Source organism: Hyla sarda, chromosome 4 (genome assembly GCF_029499605.1).
Source record: "Hyla sarda isolate aHylSar1 chromosome 4, aHylSar1.hap1, whole genome shotgun sequence".
Lineage (NCBI taxonomy): Eukaryota > Metazoa > Chordata > Amphibia > Anura > Hylidae > Hyla > Hyla sarda.
Genome location: NC_079192.1, coordinates 150489470 through 150512452, shown reverse-complemented (window position 1 = coordinate 150512452; position 22983 = coordinate 150489470). Strand labels below are relative to the sequence as shown.

Sequence of the window (22983 nt, the reverse complement as noted above, 5' to 3'; positions counted from 1 at the left end):
CAAGAAAATCAAGTGCAAAAATATCGCTTACATTATACTTAACTATCAGTTATTGCGTATACATGAAAAATCTCCTGGGTTAATCCCAAAGGGCCCTTCATTGGACTCCTACAAAACAGAGAAGTACGAATCTCCCCCAGACATAACAAACGAGGACAACAAGATGACAGAGAGAGGGCATGGGGGGGTGGGGGTAGAGAAGGAGGGTTGGGGGAGAAGGGGTTGGGCTTAAAGATGGGACGAAAAAGGTAGTGTCACAGGAAGTGGGAGATCTAAAGAGGTTGCCTGTCCAGAAACCTATCCCAGGGCTCCCATACAGATAGGAAGAGAGGTAGAGAGTTATTAAGAGAGACAGTAAGATATTCAAGAGAACTTATTTCCCTAATTCTCGCCACCAGTCCAGTCTCTGATGGGGGGAGGGTTAGTTTCCAGCATTTCGCAATTAGGGTCTTGGCCATTTAAATTGTTCATGGCACATGGTCTTAGCAGCTGTTTGGGTAAGGTTGGAGTGGAGAGGTATAATAAATAGACCCAGGGATCCAAACACCCAGGACTTCCAGTATCAGTTGCTTTACCATGTCCCAATACGGAGCAACGATAGGACAGGACCAGAATATGTGAAAGACCGTGTCCAGCCCCACCCCACAACGCCAGCATTGGGGAGAAATATTCGGGTTCAGTTTGTTAAGAAGCGCAGGGGTGTGGTACCAGCCCATTAACATCTTAAATTGGGTTTCCTTCTATGCTGTACAAATGGAAGCCTTAGAAGCTCCTTGCCAAATTATCCGCCATACGGGTAGGGCGATAGGGGTGTTCAAGTCCTCCTCCCAACTGCTCATGTAGCGATGTGATGGGGCAGGACCGTCCAGGGGGGGCAGTAATAATAGAGTAGCTGTCAGAGAGGAGCCCTTTTATCTGCGGCCCCGATCAGCATAACCACTCAAAGGCCGTAGGTAGGGAGACTACATGAGTGCCAAGCACAGACAACATGAGGTGCCGGAGTTGGAGATAATGAAGCCATTCGGAGGAGGGAAGACCATACCGGGAAACTAAGTCCTCAAAAGGATAACAGTGTTCGGGATAGGAGTCCAACTACATCGGCCCAACAGAAGAGCCCCCTACCTCCCCACTCCCTGAACATGCTGGAAGAGAGGCTCAGAGGGAAAGCAGGATCGTAAAGAAAAGACTGCAAGGGGGAAACACAGGAAAAGAGCTGGAATTTCCTGGAGCAGTACCCCCCCTCCCCCCCCAAACATACTTAGAGAAGGAGATAGGTCCCAGCAGAGGGTGGGGGGGGGGGGGGGGGTGACAGGAGGGGTGGCCCTCCAGAGGAATGTTTTCGGGTGGACCGGAACCAACCACAGTTTCTCGAGCTCCATCTAACAGTTTTAGGCATGGTAAGAGGACAAAGAAGCTAGGTGGCGCAGATGGGCAGCCCAGTAGTATTTAGCAACATCCGGTTCCGACAAACCCCCCATATGCCTACTCGCCATCATCACCGACATCGGGAGGCGATGCCTCCTACCATCCCAGATAAGATGAAAAATGGCTGATTGGAACACTCGTAAAGCAGACAAACGGGACACGCACTGGCAGCATTTCAAAAAAGTATAGCAGTTTAGGAAGGATGGTCATTTTAAATCACCGCTATGCGCCCCAAAAAAGGAAATATATTGGGACCCCCACTTATGACTTCCTCTCTTACTGATAGAGCCAGACTGGAACAAGCTCTATGAATAGAGCGCAACATCACACAGATCCAAGTCCCCATTAGCTATGTTCACATGGCAGAATTCCGACACAGAATATAATCCCACAGGAATGAATTGCATATTCACTTTAATGGAGCAGAAACGTTGCTGTGTGAATGGGACAGTGGAATCCCATAGAAATATTAGCTATAAATTCATGCAGAATTCCGGTATGTGAATATAGCCTTAAAGATGTTCTCCGGTGCTTACACATTTTCTCCCCTATCCAAAGGATAGGGGATAAGATGCCTGATCGCGGGGGTCCCACCGCTGGGGACGCACGTGATCATGCACGTGGCACACCGTTTGTAATCAGTCCCCGCAGCGTGTTCGCTCCGGGTCCGATTATGGGAGACTACAGGGCCGGCGGCGTGACTTCACGCTCCGCCCCTCAATGCAAGCCGACGGGAGAGGGAGTGATAGCTATCACGCCCCCTCCCGTCGGCTTGCATTGAGGGGCGGAGCGTGACGTCACACGCCACTGGCGCTGTAGTCACCGTAATCAGACCCGGAGTGAACACGCTCCGGGGACTGATTACAAACGGGGTGCCGCGCGCATGATCGCGGGTGTCCCCAGCTGCGGGACTCCCGCGATCAGGCATCTTATCCCCTATCCTTTGGATAGGGGAGAAGATGTGTAAGCACCGGAGAACTCCTTTAAAGGGGTATTCCAGCTTAACCCCTTAACGACGCAGGACGTATATTTACGTCCTGCGCCGGCTCCCGCGATATGAAGCGGGATCGCGCCGCGATCCCGCATCATATCGCGTCGGTCCCGGCGCTAATCAACGGCCGGGACCCGCGGCTAATACCACACATCGCCGATCGCGGCGATGTGCGGTATTAACCCTTTAGAAGCGGCGGTCAAAGCTGACCGCCGCTTCTAAAGTGAAAGTGAAAGTGACCCGGCTGCTCAGTCGGGCTGTTCGGGACCGCCGCGGTGAAATCGCGGCGTCTCGAACAGCTGATCGGACACCGGGAGGGCTCTTACCTGCCTCCTCGGTGTTCGATCGACGAATGACTGCTCCGTGCCTGAGATCCAGGCAGGAGCAGTCAAGCGCCGATAATGCTGATCACAGGCGTGTTAATGCACGCCAGTGATCAGCATTAGAGATCAGTGTGTGCAGTGTTATAGGTCCCTATGGGACCTATAACACTGCAAAAAAAATGTAAAAAAAAAGTGTTAATAAAAGGTCATTTAACCCCTTCCCTAATAAAAGTTTGAATCACCCCCCTTTTCCCATAAAAAAAAATAAAACAGTGTAAAAAAAATAAAAATAAACATATGTGGTATCGCCGCGTGCGTAAATGTCCGAACTATAAAAATATATAATTAATTAAGCCGTACGGTCAATGGCGTACGCGCAAAAAAATTCCAAAGTCCAAAAAAGCGTATTTTGGTCACTTTTTATATCATTAAAAAATGAATAAAAAGTGATCAAAAAGTCCGATCAAAACAAAAATCATACCGATAAAAACTTCAGATCACGGCGCAAAAAATGAGTCCTCATACCACCCCATACGTGGAAAAATAAAAAAGTTATAGGGGTCAGAAGATGACATTTTTAAACGTATACATTTTCCTGCATGTAGTTATGATTTTTTCCAGAAGTGCGACAAAATCAAACCTATATAAGTAGGGTATCATTTTAACCGTATGGACCTACAGAATAATTATAAGGTGTAATTTTTACCGAAATATGCACTGCGTAGAAACGAAAGCCCCCAAAAGTTACAAAATGGCGTTTTTTTTTTCGATTTTGTCGCACAATGATTTTTTTTTCCGTTTCGCCGTGCATTTTTGGGTAAAATGACTAATGTCACTGCAAAGTAGAATTGGCGACGCAAAAAATAAGCCATAATATGGATTTTTAGGTGGAAAATTGAAAGGGTTATGATTTTTTAAAAGGTAAGGAGGAAAAAACGAAAGTGCAAAAACGGAAAAACCCTGAGTCCTTAAGGGGTTAATACATCTTATTCCCTATCCTGCGATCTTGGTGCAGCCCCCTGCATTCTGTGCCGGGCTCTGCCTCCGAGATGGGAACGTGACATCATATCCCCTCCATGTCTATGGGAAGGGGCATGACAGCCGTATAAAGCCAGCATACCCCTTTAACCCTTATCCCGTTTTGACCAAGACAATAACTTTGGAACGCTTTTACTAATGAAAGTGATTGAGATGTTTTTTCGTGACATATTGTACTTTACATTAGTGGTAAATTTTGATAGATTTAGCCATTTTTATTTAAAAATATAAAAAAAAGCAAGCATTTTCTGCTTGTACGATAGTCATGCCGCACCAAATTCATGATTAATTCACATCTACAATATGTCTACATTATGTTCCCATCATTTGATAAACATTCTTTTACTTTTTCAGAATGTTAGAGGGTTTAAAGTTTAGCAGCAATTTTCTAGATTTTCAAGAACATTTCAAAATCTGATGTTTCAGGGACCAGTTCAGTTCTGAAGTAGAATTGAGGGACCTGTATGTTAGATACCCCCATTTATCACCCCATTTTATAAACTGAACCCCTTAAAGTAGTCAGAATGACATTAAGGAAGTTTCTAAACCCTTAAAGTGTCCCTGTCAAACTTTTATATAACATAGATATTATATGTATATTTGTAATTGGTTAAAAAAATTCTATATTTTTGGGTGAAAAAATGGTGTCCCTGCAGCTATTGCATGTGTGTCTCTGTGAGGAGTCCAAATACAGGAAGTGAGGGCAGGAGAAGCAGGGCGCTGTTCAGGCTCCTGGCTTGTCAATTATCCTCTTGTGTGAGCCCATAGCATGTCACAGAGCCTCACTGCACAATGCCCTGCTTGTCCACCCTCACTTCCTGTATTTGGACTCCTCATAGAGACACACAGGCAATAGCTACAGGGACAAAAATATATTTTAACCAATGTATATTACAAATGTACATATAATGTTAATTATCTACATTATATAAAAAGTTTTTCTCTAGATGACAGTTACATTAAGGAGTTTCACAGAAATGAAAGCAAAGTGGAGGCAACCTTTTTCTTTTTTTTTTTGTAGATTTTTAAATTTTTTCTGTAACACAGTAGGTGCTTACATGGAAATACAACTCAAGATTTATTCCCTGAATTCTGACACATGCAGAAATATCCCATATGTAGCCTTTGTGCGCTAAGTGTCTCACACAGGCCTCCGACATGAAGGAATACTGTGTGGATTTTGGGGCCTCCTTTTAGTTTAGGATATTTTGCGGTCATCATATAAAGTTGCTAAGGTCTTGGGGGGGGGGGGGGGGGTTTATGAGGTGGTATACATAAAATCTATTCTGCGGTTGGTTTTTTTGTAAATTTTTTTAGGTTGTTCGTCATGCAGTATAAAGGACATGTTAACCTTACGCTACAGGTTGACAATTATGGCGATACAAAATTTATATGTTTACACATGTTGACATTTTGAGGGGGGGGGGGGAAAGAACTATTTTTGGGGTGTATTATATATGTATAATTTATTTTCTCTTTTCCCGCATATTTCCTCTTTTCTTCACTTTTTAAAATTTTTTTTTTAACTATTAAACACAATTCAATTGAGTACACATCTGTAGTCCATTGAATCATACCTGTGACTGTCAGTTTTACACTGACAGACATAGGATAGATCAGTTTCTACCATAGGTAGTGACTGATGCTCCTGTTGCCATAACAATGGAGGGCCACTATATATATATATATATATATATATATATATATATATATATATATATATATATATATATATATATATATACACACACACTCGGATTTGTCCCTGGCCGGCTCAGCAGCCAGGACCCATGGTTAATGCTGGGCTTCGCCAATCGGACTGAGGCCTGGCAATAACACTTTAGACGCCAAGATCAAAGTTGATTGAGCTCAGTGCAGGTCCGGCGAGTGGACGGCGGGTGGGCCCTTACCTGCCTTCTTGCTGTCTGATCGATGCTCTGAGGCTCTGGCCAACCATGGCAGGCTAGAGCAGCAGAGCACCGATAACACTAAACAAGGATATGCTATGGCATTGAACACACTCTATAGGGACAAAAAAATTTTTTAATTGAGTAAAAAAAGTGAATAAAAGTGAATAAACCCATTCCTGATAAAGGTATGATACGCATCCCCCCCCCCTTCCCATTTTTTTAAATAAAATAATTTAATCAAAAATAAACAAATCATGAAACCGCTGCATGCGTAAAATGTCCGAACTTTTAAAACAAAGGTTAGTTAAACTGGGTGGCAGATTGCGTACATGTAAAAAAAGAAGTCCAAAACTGCACATTTTTGATCACTATACCATAAAAAAAATAAAAAATTATGTATTTTTTTTTTTTTTTTATAAAAAGCGATCAAAAAGTCCCATCAAAACAAAAACTGTACCGATAAAAACTACAGACCATGGCGTAAAAAAAATAAAAATAAAAAAAAGCCCTCATATTGCCCCATATGCGTAAAAAAAAAGTTATGGTGTCAGAAGATTACAATTTTAATCGTACAAATTTTGGTGCATGTAGTTAAAAAATTGTTTTTAAAGCAGTAAAATAAAACCTACATAAAATTGGGTATCTTAGTGACTTTATGGACGTACAGAAGATAAGGTGTCTTTTTTTGTTTCGCTGTGGATTTTGTTATGGAACGATTGAAGTCATTAGAAAGTACAATTGGTGATTCGAAAATAAAGCCCTTATATGGGTTTGTAGGTGCAAAATTAAAAACGTTACGATTTTTAAAAGAGGAAAAAACTAAACTGCAAAAATAAAAATTGGCCTGGTTCTGAAGACCAAAATGGTCTTGGTCCTTAAGGGGTTAATCACCCCCATTTTCCATATAAAAAATATATATAAAAACAAACATTTTGTATCACAGCACACTGAATTGTCCGAACTATTAAATATATACTATGGTGAATAGTATAAATATAAAAAATTCCAAACCTCAGAATTGCGTTTTTTTTTTAATCACATTGGCCCTCATTTACTATTCTAAACCCGACCTCTTTTGTCGGGTTTTTTTGGCGCATCTTTGTCTGCGCCATGTCGCAGACATCGTGCGCCAGTCTGCGACACTATGCGACATTTTTTCCCGACAGACCCGATGTGGATTCTCCCAAACCCGAAAAAGGGGCGTTTCCCGACATTTCTGAGCTTTCCCACGTATTTATTAAGGTTTCCAACCCGAATTTGTTGAATTGTTGTGGATTTTTTCCCGACAGCTCAGAGGAGTTGGAAACCAAAACCTACAAAACCCACGTGCGACAAACAGGATGCGACATAATAAATACCAGGGGAAAAAAGCAGTCGGGTAAGAAAGCAACATAGACTTACAACCCGATTTTCTTAGTAAATGAGGGCCATTGTGTACATTATACATGTGCTTGTATTCATTAGGTTATTTTGCATAAATATTTTTTCGCTGACCATGTGTTTATTGGTTTGCGTGAGAACCAAACTATTAAAGGGATACTCCGCCCCTAGACATCTTATGCCCTATCCAAAGGATAGGGGATAAGGTGTCAGATCGCGGTGGTCCCGCTGCTGGGGACTCCTGGGATCTACCACTCAGCACCCACCTTTAGTGGCTTCCGGAACCGCTGGAGGTCCTCAGGCTGAGTCCACCTCGACCACGAGGACGGAGCATAGCGACTTCACAGCTCTGCCCCCTGGTGACGTCACGCTCCGCCCCCTCAATGCAAGTCTATTGGAGGGGCGTGACAGCTGTCACACCCCCTCCAATAGGCTTGCATTGAGGGGGCGGAGTGTGACATCACATGGGGCGGAGCCATGACTGATTCTAACGGAGTGCGGCGTGGAAGATCACTGGGTCCCCAGCGGTGGGACCCCCGCGATCGGGCATCTTATCCCCTATGCTTTGGATAGGGAATAAGATGTCTTTGCGCCAGACTACCCCTTTAAGATCATCCCTAGCTTCAACAAGCAATTTTACCACATATATAACCCTGGAAAAACCATTTGAGACAGTTCTTTATTTCCATGACTAGTGATGACAATCCAATGTAAATATTCCGATAGGACAGGCTTGCAGATATAACTTTATATATTTTAGCAAAAAAAAAAAAAAAATGACTACAACTGTTCTTTTTAGGAAACTTTCTTCAACACCTCAGTCTCCCCATTACAACATTTTCAGAATTTTCTTTCCATTCTTTCTGCACTTTATGGCTTTCACTGAAACAGTTTTGGGGCTGTTATGCTGGCGTAGATGCAGCTCTTGGTGTTTCTTTAATGAAGAGCGTTTTAACTGTTTTCCACATTCATAGCAGGTCACTGTGGTTTGAATGCCCAGGTGCCTTTGCTCATGTTTCTCAAAGGATGGGCCATCAGAAAGCCGTTTCCCGCATTCCTTACAGATAAACTGCTTCTTCTTTTTGATATATTTTAACCAATCTTTATTTCCACGTATGGAGGACTCATTATCGACACCTGTTTTTCTCTTGTGTTCATCACTTCCATTCTGTTTAGGTATTTTGGCAGATGTGTTACCATCTTCCATTTCTTCATCAATATCGGAAGAAGGTTGGCTCTCCGTATCCATAATACACAGCTTGAAGCTTTTTTGTGGACTGAGGTTATGAACTTGCAATATTTGTATTCTGAGAAACAAGACAACAAAACATATTAAAAAGTCTTCAAAATTCTTAGACATGTAATTCTTAAAGTGTTATCTAACCAAAGCTATGTCTACATTTCCTTTATGGTAATGCATTAAAGGGGTACTCCGCCCTAGACATCTTATCCCCTATTCAAAGGATGAGGGGGATAAGATGTCTGATCGAGGGGTTCCCACCAATGGGGTCTCCAGCAATCTCTCCTGCAGCACTCACTTGTCATCAGCCTCAGAGCGAAGAACGCTCTCTGTCTGATGACTCACGATATAGGGGCCAGAGTATCATGATGTCACTTCCCGCCCCCTCAATGCAAACCTATGAGAGGGGGCGTGACAGGAGAGATTGCTGGGATCCTCAGCGGCGGGACCCCCACCATCAGACCTTTGGATAAGGGATAAGATGTCTAGAGCCAGAGTACCCCTTGAAGGGCGCCCACTACGGGTATGCATGTAGAATTGGCCTACATATTCTTGTACAGGGCCCTCCCATAGGCACACAGAAGTCAATACAGGTCTGTATAACGTGGGATTGTAGGGTAGATTTATCAAGTTGTTGTAGGAGTGCAGGTGACAGCTCTTTAAAATTTTCTAGGGGTGTCTCTAGCCGAGTACAAATTAGTTAAGAGGTTTATTAAGGGTGTCCGTGTCAAACAAGATCTAGACTTTGTGTGCCAAGTTGGGTCCATCCAGGACACAGGGCGTTCAAGTACACCCTGACGTCCTGGTACTTAAGGACCCAGGACGTACCCGTGCACCCTGGTCCAGTTTACCAGGTTTAAACCAAGCGGAAATTCAGTGTGAATGGGAGTGTGGCCTCCCATAGAAGTGTATTAAGCTTTCATTTGAAGAGGAATTCCTCAAGTGGAATTCCGCTTGAGGAAACACTGCCGTGTGAATATGGCCTAACGCTTGCATCTGGGTACGTCCCTATGCAAATCCCTAGTTTAGGCCTCAAATGCACATGACACTCACACTTCTGAGCGCTGTTGTATGTCAAGGAAACCGTTTAGGGCCACATATGGTGCATTTCCGTACTCGGGAGCAATTGTGTTACAAATTTTGTTGGGCTTTTTCTCCTTTTACCCCGTATGAAAAGGAAAGGTTTAAGTCTACACCAGCCTGTGCGTGTAAAAAAAGTTAACATTTTTACACTAACATGCTGGTATTGCACCATACTTTTCATTTTCACAAGAGCTAAAAGGAAAAAAAACGCAATTTCTCCTGAGTACGGAAATACCCCATATGTGGACGTAAAATGCTCTGCGGGTGCACAACATGGCTCAGGAGTGAGCATGCACTATGTACATTTGAGGCCTAAATTGGTGATGTGCAAAGGGGTGGCAGATTTTTACAGTGGTTCTGAGAAATGCAAAAAATTAAGTAAAAAAATAAAAATACCCATATATGACCCCATTTTGGAAACTACACCCCTAACGGAACTTAACAAGTGGTATAGTGAGCCTTAACACCCCACAGGTGTTTGACGAATTTTCATTAAAGTTGGATGGGGAAAATACAAATTCTCACCAAAATGCTGGTGTTACCCTAAATTTTTCATTTTCACAAGGGAAAATAGGAAAAAAAAAAAGCCACCCAAAAAGTGTAACCCCATGTGTGGATGTAAAGTGCTCTGCGGGCGCACTACAATGCCCAGAAGAGGAGCGCCATTGGGCTTTTGGAGAGACAAATTTGTCCGGAATTGAAGGCCATGTGTTTTTACAAAGCCCCCATGGTGCCAGAACAATGGACACACACACGACCCCATTTTGGAAATTACACCCCTCACGTAATGTAATAAGAGGTACAGAGAGCATTTACACCCCCACAGGGGTCTGACAGATTTTTGGTAAAATGGTCTGTGAAAAAGAAAAAATGTAATTTCATTTGCACAGCCTTCACTCTCCAAAATCCAATTGTCACTCCTTCCCTTCTGAGCCCTCTACTGCGCCTGCAGAACACTTTACATCCACATATGAGGTATTTCCTTACTCGAGAGAAATTGGGTTACACATTTTTTGAGGGATTTCTCTCCTTTTACCCCTTCAAAAACTGGGTCTATAAGAACATGAGTGTAAAAAAAATTAAGATAGAATTTTCTCCTTCACTTTGCTGCTATTCCTTTGAAACACCTAAAGGGTTAACAGACTTTCTGAAGGTCATTTTGAATACTTTGAGAGATGCAGTTTCTATAATGGGGAATTTCTCACAGAAAGGCCCCTCAAATCCACTTCAAACTTAACTGGTCCCTGAAAAATTCAGATTTTGAAAATTGTTGCTATACTTTGAAGCCCTCTAATGTCTTCAAAACGTATTAAACGTCAACTTTATGATACAAACATAAAGTAGACATATTGTATATGTGAATCAATATATAATGTATTTGGAATGTCCATTTTCCTTACAAGCAGAGAGCTTCAAAGTTACAAAAATGCTAAATTTTCATGACATTTTTGGGATTTTTCACCAAGAAAGGATGCAAGTAACGACGAAAATTTACCACTATGTTAAATTAGAATATGTCACGAAAAAAAACATCTTGGAACCAGAATAAAAGCATCTCAGAGTTATTAATGCATAAGAATTGCAAAAAAAGGCCGAGTCACTAATGGGTTAAACTTTTTTCTTTTTTAACAAAGTACATCAGAAAGATTTTTTTATTTACCATAAGGAGTGCAATAGCAAAAAAAATTTTTCCATAAGTTCCATGCAAACACTATGTGAATTACTAAAATTCTGCCTCCGATTGCTTCTGTCTGACTAGGAGTTTGTCCTGGATCTTTAAACATATGCTGCTGACGGAGAGCATGACCGGTTCCCTTTAACATGAGAAACAGGGAGAAGAGTCCTGGGTTGTGGTTTTAAAGGAAAACTGTCAGCTTGCAACCCCTGCACTAACCGGCGGTACTGGCTGGTAGTGCAGGGGACACTGATCAGTTTGATGCTTACCGTGCCCGGATCTGCCTCGCCGTTCAGCCGTAATCTTCTGTTTTCGGAATATGCTAGTTAGGTGCTAACTTGCACCGGCCGGGCACTCTGATGCCAGCGTTATTGGCCGCAGCACCGCCCAGCTCATCAATATTCCTCCCCTCCCTCTTCTCCCCGCTCTATAATGAAGAGGGAGGGGAGGAATATTGATGAGCTGGGCGGCGCTGTGGCCAATAACGCTGGCGTCAGAGTGCCAGTTAGCCCGGCCGATGCAAAAATAGAAGATTACGGCCGAACGGCGGGGCAGATCCAGGTATGGTAAGCATCGGGGTTCCCCGCACTACCAGCCAGTACCGCTGGTTAGTGCGGGGGGGGAGAAAGCCGTCAGGTTTCCTTTAAATCATTTTACATTTATGGAAAATGTCACACCCCCTCCCATAGGCTTGCATTGAGGGGGCGGAGCGTGATGTCACACAGAGGCGGAGCCGTGACTTCACAATACAGTGGTCCCTTAACATACGATGATAATTCGTTCCAAACGACCCATCGTTTGTCGAATCCATCGTATGTTGAGGGATTCGTGCAGAAATATGTAAAGTATAGGAAGTTATACTCACCTGTCCCCGCCGCTCCGGACCACGTCCTCACCGCTCCAAATGCTGTCCCAGGGGCTCCCGATGCTGTCCCGCTGCTCCGGAGTCTTCTTCGGGATCCTCCAGCTTTTTCCACATCTTCTCCGGTGTCCGGGCCTCACTTTCTGGTGACATTATTACGTTGCGGGGACGGCGTGTGCAGCGACGTAATAACGACGCCGGAAAGCGAGGCCCGGACCCCGGAGAAGATGCAGAAAACGCCGGAGGATCGCGAAGTGGACCCGGAGCAGCGGGGATAGGTTAGTGAACCTGTCCGGGATGCTTAAACTGCTATCCGACAGCAGCTTAAGCATTTTGCGCTGTCAGATAGCAGTTAATGCGATGGCCCTGATATATAAAAGAATCGTATGTCGATGCCGACATTGACATGTGATGGCCTCTGAGAGGCCATCGTATGTCGATTTGATCATATGTCGGGGCAATCGCATGTCAGGGGGTTACTGTACTCCGGCCCCGTGATCGGCATTCATCAGACCCGGAGCGAACATGCTCCGGGGGCTGATGGTAACAGGGTGCTGCGTGAAAGTGAAAGTAAAGTGATCTTTGCTGTGGCAACCACTAGGAAGACCAAACTGCAACTCCCAGCATGCCCAGACAGCCAAAGGCTGTTCTGGAGCCATAGGGGCTTCCTAAATGCGACATGCCCCCCAAAAACCATTTCAGCAAAATTCACTCTCCAAAAATACCATTGTCGATCCTTCCCTTCTGAGCCCTCTACTGCGCCCGCCTAACACTTGACATACACATATGAGGTATTTCCTTACTCAGGAGAAAAAGCCCCCCAAAATTTGTAACCAGATTTCTCTCATTACTCCTTGTAAAAATTCCAAAACGGGGTCTACAAGAACATGAGTGTAAAAAAATGAAGATTTTGAATTTTCTCCTTCACTTTGCTGCTATTCCAGTGAAACACCTAAAGGGTTAACACACTTACTGAATGTCATTTTGAATACTTTGAGGGGTGCAGTTTTTATTAGGGATCAACCGATATTTTTTTAGGGCCGATACCGATAATCTGTGGAGGTTAGGGCCGATAGCCGATAACTTATACCGATATTCCGGTATAAGTTATCGGCTATTTATCCCCCCACGACACCACTGCAGATCATTGATTTAAAGCGGGTGCTTTAAAACAATGAACTGCAGCAGCTTTTGCGGTACCATAGACCGCTGCCGCCACCTGCTTCTTTCCCCCTGCCTGTCCGGGGGTCCTATCACCGCCACCGCCCCCCACCGCACCGCGTCGCACCCCCCCCCCCCCCCCCGGCCCCATTGCCTCCCCCATCCCCGGTTTTATAATTACCTGTTCCCGGGGTCCACTCTACATCTGGCTCCGGTGGCGTCCTCCTGAGCCGTTACTGTGCGCACTGACGGTGACGTCACGTCACTCGTCATTGCGCACAGCATAACGCAGGACGCAGCAGGAGCCAGAAGTAGCGTGGACCCCGGGAACAGGTAATTATAAAACCAGGGATGGGGGAGGCAATGGGGCCAGGGCGGTGGGGGGGCGGTCGCATTATCGGATTATCGGCAAGGTAATTGCCGATACCGATAATGCCCAAAATCGTGATTATCGGCCAAACCGATAATCGGTCGATCCCTAGTTTTTATAATGGGGTCATTTATGGGGTATTTCTAATAAGAAGGCCCTTCAAATCCACTTCAAAACTGAAGTGGTCCCTGAAAAATTCCGATTTTGAAAATTTTGAGAAAAATTGGAAAATTGCTGCTGAACTTTGAAGCCCTCTGAGGTCTTCCAAAAGTAAAAACATGTCAACTTTATGATGAAAATATAAAGTAGACATATTTAAGGAGATTTATCAAAACCTGTCCAGAGGAAAAGTTGCCTATAGCAACCAATCAGCTCGCTTCTTTCATTTTTAACAAGGCACCTGCAAACTGAAAGAAGCGAGCTGATTGGTTGCTATGGGCAAAAACGTACCACTAACAAAAGTAGAATATGTCACAAAAAAAACAATTTCGGAATCAGAATGAAAAGTAAAAGCATCCCAGAGTTATTAATGCTTAAAGTGACAGTGGTCAGGTGTGCAAAAAATGGGCAGGTCCTTAAAGGGGTTGTGCGCTGCCCTGGCTTTCGGAGCTCCGCTCGCAGCGTCTGGAAGTTCATTACTCCGAACGCTGTGTGCAGGCTTCCGTGTTCGAGGCCGCCGCGTATGACGTCACGCCCGGCCCCCTCAACGAAAGTCTATGGGAAGGGGGCACGACCACTGTCACACCCCCATCCCATAGACTTTGGTAGAGGGGGCAGGCGTGACATCACAAGGGGGCTGCAAACACAGAAGCCTGCACACAGCGTTCAGAGTAATGAACTTCCAGACGCTGCGAGCGGAGCTCCGAAAGCCAGGGCAGCACACAACCCCTTTAAGGGGGTAAAAGGAAAAACACCAGTCACTCATAATAACCAATCACAGTGCAGATTTCATACAGAGCTCTTGAAAAATGAAACAGCATTGTGAATGGTTGCTATAGGCAACGTAGCTTCTCATTTACACAGATTTATTTTTGTTTACAGCTGCCCTCCTAGACATACTTGCATAAAACCCACGCGATCAGCTACTTCCGCAAACTCTTCTGGAAACCCAGAGGCATGCTGGGAACTGCCCGTCTGTTATAGGATGGCCCGAGGTGTCACGTGATCTTGAATGCGAAGTAGAGCGCGGCGCACTCTAGGTGGCGCTCGTACAATAATGTAACGTTAAATGTAATGTTATTTTGATGATGTTTGATCTCGCTCGCCGGGAAACCAAAATCATGGCGGCCTGTGTCGCTTCAAAGCGAAAATGGGACGAGTAACAGTAGGTCACGTGTGATAAAGGGGGCGTGGAAAAGCCTTGGAGACTCGGTTACCTGAGTAACGTACGCAAACAGGATCCGTGAAGTGGCGGAACCGAGAGAAGCGCGGGCAGTCAGCAGCAATGATGGTAAATGAAAACCTATGGGGGGGTCGGTTAGTGGATCCTGTGAGGAGTGATGTATTGTCTGTAATACAGAATGCTCCGTGTATAATGTAACTGGGGGTATAGCAGTGTATACAGTAGTATTAGATACAATAATAAAAGGGACTGAAATTAAAGGCGGTATGCAGTATTAGGCTGGGTTCACGCCACGTTTTTCAAATACGGTTTTCCGCTAAAAAAACGTATGGCAAAAACCTTATGCAACTTTATACAACCGTATGACTCCAAATTAAAACGTATAAGGTTTTCCCTGTACTGTTCTATCCGTTTGCATCAGTTTTTGCCAACGTTTTTGCTTTTTTTGTTGGAATTAGTTTTCCAGCAATTTAATAAAGTTACTATTGTTCTATTGAAATTCCTTCTGCGCATGTGTCAACTCCAAAAACGGATTAGAAAAACCGTGTGCAACTGTATTCTGAAATTCTGTGTACGGTTCTCATAGACAACAATGTTAAAAGAACCGCATACGGTTCGCATACGGTTTTCCAACCGGAGGCAAAAACGTGGTCGACAGCGTTTTTGCCTACGGTTGAAAAATCGGCAAAACCGTATCCGAGGCAAAACGGATGCAACCGTACACAACATTTGGAATACGGTTTACAATGCATTCTCTATGCATACGGTTTCGGATATGGTCGTATAAGTTTTTTTGCAGAAAACCGTATACGGTTACCGTATTTGAAAAACGTGGTGTGAACCCAGCCTTAGGCTGCATTCACACTACTTTTTTGCAAAACAGTTCCCGTCTCAGGTTTTTCATGAAAAACGGATTCCTCAAAACCTGACTTTAGGGTGCATTCACACCACGGACCTAAAACCGTAGTACTATCAAAACGTGTGTACAAATTTCAACCCGTATACAATTAAAAACCATATACGGTTTGAAAAATGATGTCCGGTTGCATCCGTTTTTTTAAAGAAAAAAAAAACTTATAAGTTTTTAACTTTTCACTCCATTTTGAATAAAGTTTCACTTGTTTGATTGAAATTCCAAGAAAAAAAAAACTGTGCAAAGTCATAAACCGGATGGAACCGTATGCAAATACGGTTCTGTACGGTTCCCATTGACTCCCATGTTTAAAAAAATTTATACGGTTTAATACAGTTTTTTACCCGGACCAAAAACTGTGGTAGATTACGGTTTTGGGTACGGGGAAAAAAAAACAAAAAACGACAAAACCGTACAGGATGTAGAACGGACACAACCTGATGCATCTTTTGGCATACGGTTTTCAATGGAGAGTCAATGCATACGGTTTTCAATACGGTTCCGTACGGTTTTCACATTGAAAACTAATACGGGAACTGTATTGCAAAAATGTGGTGTGAATGCAGCCTTAAAAAGTATTTCTTGTAAAAACAGTGACACACCTGTCCTGGTTATGTGTAGCATTACAGCTGTGGCATTAAGCTGCAATACCGCAAACAACCTGAGAACAAAAGTGGCACTGTTTCTGGAAGAATACAGCTGTGTTTTCTAATCTTGGATTTTTTTTGATGTGTTCACATGCTCGTACAGGTCTAATCCACTATTCACACTGTGGTTATTTTATACATCGGAGGTATACATTTGGGGGGGTGCCCTGACATAGGCCTTTGTATAGCCATGTGTATGCTAGCCATTGGTCGCAATGCAAAAAAAAAAAAAAGTACCATACTATATTCTTTCCTATATGTAGGAGATATGCCAACCCATGCCACTTTGAGGACAAAAGGACCCGATCAGGTCAATAGGAGCCTATGGCTACATAGTGTTTCTGCCCTTGGCATATCCAAGACTTCTTCACCTGAAAACCTTTTCCAACCCATATGCCTCCAGCTGTTGCAAAACTACAACTCCCAGCATGCCCGGACAGCCAAAGGCTGTCCGGGCATGCTGGGAGTTGTAGTTTTGCAACAGCTGGGGGCAAACAGGTTGGGAAACACTGCCTTAGAAATATGCTTTCCTCCAGAAACAGCACTACTCTTATCTATTGCACTGGATGAGGCCTGAGATGCTGCACACATCTTGCGGACAGATGTGGCATGGTTTTAATCTCAGACTTAACTTTTATTATCATATAAATAGGACCCTCTGTGAAGAAGAGATTGCTGGGACCCCCCCCCATTCTCAGTAGGCCTGTTCCGCTGGTCAGATGTGTACTGCATAGCTTATTCATGTGACATAAATGGTTATGACTAGGGATCAACCGATATCGTTTTTTTAGGGCCGATACCGATAATCGGTGGAGGTTAGGGGCGATAGCCGATAACTTATACCGATATTCCGGTATAAGTTATCGGCTATTTATCCCCCCGCGACACCACTGCAGATCATTGATTTAAAGCGGGCACTTTAAATCAATGCACTGCAGTGGCTTTTGCGGTGCTATAGGCTGCCGCCGCCACCCGCTTCTCTCCCCCTGCCTGTCCGGGGGTCCTGAGACCTATCACCGCCACCGCTCCCCCCGCTGCACCTAGGGGTGCCTCCAGCTGTTGCAAAACTACTACTCCCAGCATGCCCGGACAGCCGTTGGCTGTCCGGGCATGCTGGGAGTTGTAGTTTTGCAACAGCTGGAGAGCCTCAACAGCTGGAGGGCCTACTGTAGGTATAGTATATTATACAGACCCCTGTCCATCCCAGAACCCTGACTCGCCTTCCCAGTTGCTGCAGGGACCGTCCGGGGAGGGTGGTCCGGGCCATCCATCCTTCCTGTAGTGTCGGCAAGGTAATTGCCGATACCGATAATGCCCAAAATCGTGATTATGGGCCATACCGATAATCGGTTGATCCCTAGTTATGACTAATAAAAAGTCCTTGAAAAAGCAGGACCCTACATACAGGGGTAGGCTGGGATCACACATGGTATTTTATAGGGTTTACATAGGGGATGTGTCTGATCATGGGGGACCCAGCAGTAAGACCCCCGCGATCTCCAGAACGGCGCCCCCTGGCTCTCTGTGCATCAGAGTGTGTGCTATAGACAACACATGCTTCTCTCACACCAAAGACACCCAGGTATCGCTTCTCCATTACTGAAATAAAAAACCATATCCGGACTGGTCCTGTGCAGCCAACTGTTGACCCTTTTACACACAACCTAAAAATATATACCTAAATGGGTGCTACCAGTGTTTAAGTTAAACAGGAACAACATTAGCATAGAAAAGCATGAACACATAATGGTGCGCACACCAAAACCATATACTGTAGGTTCTTTATTAGTACAAACACAATATGACAATATACAGCACTCTATTCATAAAAACAAGGGGGGGGGGGCAGGTGACCCACATCCCCCCTATTGCCATAGAGGGAATCCCTAAGCTAATGGGATATCCCCTCAGGGACACCTACAATACACAATGTAACACTGCCTCTGCACATGTAAACCCCTATGCTCAATAGCACACAAGGGAACACAGTATTGCACAAATTATCTAGCAGCTGCAAAAATATCCAAAATAAGTTATATAAAGTGCATGGTCAAGAGAGATATATTAAGAATACAGGTCCTGTTCCGTCACTACTCAGTGACTTGCTCAGAGGCGCATGGCTAAATGTGCACCTCAGAAACCTCTCCAAAATCTACTCATTAATATATGCAGCAGCCAGACTCCTCTTAAGGCCACTAAAACTTTCTGTTCTGATTCATTTTTGCCTTGACTATTGTAGCTCTTTAGTGATAGGCCTTCCCTTCTCTAAACTCCCCTCCCCAGTCCATCCTCAATGCTGCAGCCAGACTCCTCTTCCTCTCCAGCAGTTATACCGATGCCTCCCCCTGTGCCAGTCGCTACACTGGTTACCAATTCAGTCCAGAATACAGTAAAAAAAAACTCACTCTCACCAATAAATCTCTCCAGCTTGCTGCACCTCCCTACATAATACAGGAATTTAGGTGCACTACTGTAGTAGATGTAAACAATGACATTGGCTATCCCTCAACACTGATGTTAAAATTGAGACATTAGCGAGTATATCTTTGTATGAAGGACATACCTGAGCCCGCACACCAACGCCAAGGTTTCTCAAGTGGTACGGGACCTAACACTAAACCTACCTGTGCGTGATAAGCAAAACCAGGGGCCAGTGGGCAATTACAGCAGCATTAGGTGCTGACTTACAGGCAGACTATAAGCCCCACCCAAGTTGGCTGATATAGGTGCATGGCCTCACAGGTGAACCTTAATGCTGCCTAGAAAATGTTCAAGGCGCATTACATATGGAGTTTATACACCTCCAAGTATAAAGTTTAAACAACAACAAAAACGTGGTCTCAAATGGCTGGAGGTGCTCTACCCCAAATGCAGTTGTGCATTTATACTGGGGGAGCAGATCATGCCCTTGTAGTCTGTTGCTAAGGGCGATCCCCAGCATAAAAATGCATACAATGGAGGATGCCTGCAGCGGACTACAAGTGCCACAATAGAATCCTACACCAGATAAACGGTGTGGATGTGTAACAATTAGAATAATACAAAACAGGAATTTAGGTGCACTACTGTGGTAGATGTATACAATGTCATTGACTATCCCTCAACACTGATGTTAAAATTGAGACATTCGCCAGTGTATCCTTATATGAAGGACATACCTGAGGTTTCTCAAGTGGCATGGGACCTAACACTAACCTACCTGTGCATGATAAGCTAAACCAAGGGCTAGTGGGCAATTACAGAAGTATTAGGCCGACTTACTACATATCTTCCCTCACCTCTGTCTACCATCCTACACGTTCTCTCCGCTCTGCTAATGATCTCACACTAACATCTTTTAAAATCTGAACCTCTCATTTTCTATGCTCTATGTACTTTAGACTTTTGGTGACTGGTTTGCCCACCTTTATGTAGCCTACCTTATTTATAAAACATGGATGGACCATTGAATCAATGAAGCACTTTTCTGCCTTTTGTCTCAGTCCCGTTTCTCATAGTCTGTAAACTCTTGTGAACAAGGTCCTCACTACCCTTGTTTGGATATTTAGTGTGTAATATTGTAAGTCTCAATGTTTTACTTACCTCCACCTTACCTATGTTTGGGTGCTGATCCCCCATTCTGCCTGCAGTCGGCACTCCAGTGTTATAGGAGCAGCAGACGTCAGGTGACTGCAGAAGCCAAATAGCGGCCTCGTTGTGACCCTCCGGAGTGACTTGACGAGCCTGCTGATTGGCTGTGGCCGTCACGCGTCACACCAGAGTGCCTTCCGAAGACATCGGCTGCTTTACATTGGAGTGCTGGCTGATGACATCCGGTGTTCAGCATGGTAGAATGGGAGATCAGTGTTGGAACAGAGAAGAAAGTAAGTATAACAGTTTATTTAAGACTCTTATGACTTTGACACACACAGGGCGTGAGATTAATGGACAAAAAAAGGGTGGGGGGGGGGATGAGGGGACATTAGTGACTATGACACACGGGAAAAATGAGGGGACAGTAATGACTTTGACTAATGGAGGAGATGAAGAAACAATAATGACTGTGACATTCAGAAAGGTAAGGGGACACTAATGAATGTGACACACGGGCAGATGAGGGGACACTAATGACTGACACAGGAAGAGATAAGGGGACACTTATGATTGATCATATAACATCCCATTACGTGAGGTAAGTTACGTGACATTCAGCATCCTGGCTTCTAACTTTTTTTGCTGGCTCCTAGATTTTTTAACAAATTTGTCAAGCCCTGATTTTATGAATTTAGTACAATATAAGACATTTTCTGAGCCATACATCTCTGCATACAATAACATATGTTTATCCTGTAAGGTTTCAAAGAGAGGTGTGACTTATGGTCAGAGGGAGAAGATAATAGCAGAAGCTAGGCGCCAAGAATTTATTCGGGAAGACCAGATTAAGAAACTGAACCAAGAACAGAAGTTGGAAGCTTGCCTAAAGAGTGAGGAACGTGTGGAAAAAAAACGCTTTCTGAGGAGACTGCAGGATGAAGAACAGGAGAGAAGGATTGAGGAAACTCTCCAGCAAGTAAGAGATGTTAAAGGGTAACTAAAATAAAAAATCCCAGCAACATATCAGAACTTTTCATTGGTGGGTTCTGAGAACCTGGACCCCCACTGATGAAAGCTTTTCATATGTCACTAAGACATGTCAAATGTTTTTTTTTTTGTTGTTTTTTTTCTCACTTTAGATACCCTTTGAGTTCTTTGGTAGCATAAGAACCTAGAATCATGACATTTTATGTGTTTTTCTTTAGGTTTACATTAGAGCTGCAATGATTAATCGATAAAATCTATTTAATTCGATAACGGGATTCGTTGTCAACGAATCCCGTTATCGAATAATTGCCCGATTTGTTGTCCGGGGTCAAGAGGCTGCTGCGGGCGGTCAGACGCGAGTCCCAAAAATCCCGCAGCAGCCTCAGTGACAGTCTCAGGCTGAAACTCTCAGCTCCACCCTCCAATCAGTGTTACCAGTTAGAAGGCTGCTTCTCCTCCTAACTGTCTCCTCCCCCGCCACCATTTTACCTGTATTTCTCCCACTCAGCCCATGAGGATCAGTGACCCTCCATTTTCTGCCACCGTCCACTGCCACCTGCCGCCGTCTCCAGGGCCCCCGTACGGCAGGTTGAGGTTCCAATACAGCACACACTCACTGTGCTGCGGCCCTCCCAGGGCCTCCATCCGTGTGTGTCTGCAGTCTGCTCTGCACTGCACTGCTATACCCATGGGGGGGTTATGTGCAGAGCAGACTGCAGACAGAGCATTGCACCCTAGTGTCTTCTACAGACACAAGGGTGCAATGCTCTGCATATACCCCTATGTGTATAGCAGTATATGCAGAGCATTGCACCTTTTGTGTCTGTAGTACAGTGTGCAATGCACACCACTTTACCCATGGGGGTATGTGCAGAGCATTGCACCCTTGTGTCTGTAGTACAGACACTAGGATGCAATGCTCTGTACATACCCCCATGGGTATAGCGGTGTGTATGTAGTACATGGGTCTTTACTACAGACATGGGTCAGGTGCAATGCTCTGCAGTCTGCACATACCCCCATGTGTATAGGAGTGATATATAAAAAAGAGTAAAGTAAAAAAAAATTTTTAATTAACTGCTCCCCCTTTTCCTATTGCTATACAAAAAAAGTTAAATATATATATATATATATATATATATATATAATATTTTTTTTTTACATATTTGATACTACCGCATGGCTAACTGTCTGAACTATTAAAATATTAGTGAATCATTATCATTTTATTTTAATAGTTCAGACAGTTACCCATGCAGCAGTATCAAATTTACACTGGTTTCTGTACAGGATAATTAATAATGATCCTGTACCGTAAAAAAAATTCTCTATCGGCTCCATTGGGGGACACAGACCTTGGGTATATGCTGTTGTTGCTAGGAGACTTGACACTATGGAAACCAAAAAGTCGGCTCCTCCCAGCAGGATATACCCACCTACAGAGCCTGAGGTAATCAGTTTAAGCTTAGTGTCTGCAGGAGATGGACACTGGTCTGGGTTTTCCCCAGACTTGGTCTAACTTTTTTTTATTTTTCTAGATTAGGGACGTTTAGTTTCTTATTTCCTTTTATTTTCCTGTTTTCAGGTGGGGACTCAGGAACATAGCGTTCACTGTTTCCCCATTTGCGATTTGAGGGGGCACAGACATCATGGATGTACGGTCGGAGGACCGCTCGGATTCTGCCGACACGCTGAACTCATTGGTTTCGGCCATAAGAGACACCTTTCATCTAGAGGACCCAGGAACTTTGGACGTGTCTCCAGGAGTCTCGTTTCTTCGTGCCCGACCGACACCCAAGACATTCAGCTCTCACGCTGAAGGCTGAAGGCCTGAAGGCACCCTGACAAAAAGTTTCAGAAAACGAAGAAGGTTCAAGCACGGTATCCCTTCGCAAAGGCCTTCAAGGATCCAGCGGACAAGAAGGTGGAGACTTTGGCAAAATTTGCCTTTGAGACGGCAGGTTCTTCCTTTCTTCCTGCTTTTGCTTCTGCCTGGGTGTCAGATGCCTTTCAGTATGGTCTCCCAACTCCGCCAGGGTAGTATTCAGGATCCCTCCAGGGGA

General features: G+C 44.3%; 2 protein-coding genes across 3 annotated transcripts in view; one reads left to right on the top strand and one right to left on the bottom strand.

Moving 5' to 3' along the window:
* Positions 1-7727: 7727 nt before the first annotated feature.
* On the bottom strand, positions 7728-14654 carry LOC130368566 (zinc finger protein 140-like). Its single transcript, XM_056572387.1, has 2 exons — positions 14518-14654; positions 7728-8374 (listed from the first exon to the last, which is right to left on the bottom strand). Exon 2 carries the CDS (start codon positions 8314-8316, stop codon positions 7897-7899), a length of 420 nt encoding a protein of 139 aa, XP_056428362.1. The 5' UTR covers positions 8317-8374; positions 14518-14654; the 3' UTR covers positions 7728-7896.
* Positions 14655-14771: 117 nt separating this feature from the next.
* MNS1 (meiosis specific nuclear structural 1) overlaps positions 14772-22983 on the top strand; it is a 32996-nt gene continuing 24784 nt past the window's right edge. The window contains exons 1-2 of one of the 2 annotated variants that reach the window (XM_056572386.1): positions 14772-14908; positions 20694-20909. In XM_056572386.1, the coding sequence (XP_056428361.1) occupies positions 14903-14908; positions 20694-20909 (222 nt within the window). In that variant the 5' untranslated portion in view covers positions 14772-14902. Of the gene's footprint in view, positions 14909-20107; positions 20224-20693; positions 20910-22983 lie in introns of those variants that run through there. The other variant, XM_056572385.1, reaches the window with a different exon arrangement.

Coding starts and splice junctions, on each gene's coding strand:
- LOC130368566 (XM_056572387.1), bottom strand. CDS start 8,316: ATGGATACGGAGAGCCAACCTTCTTCCGATATTGATGAAGAAATGGAA.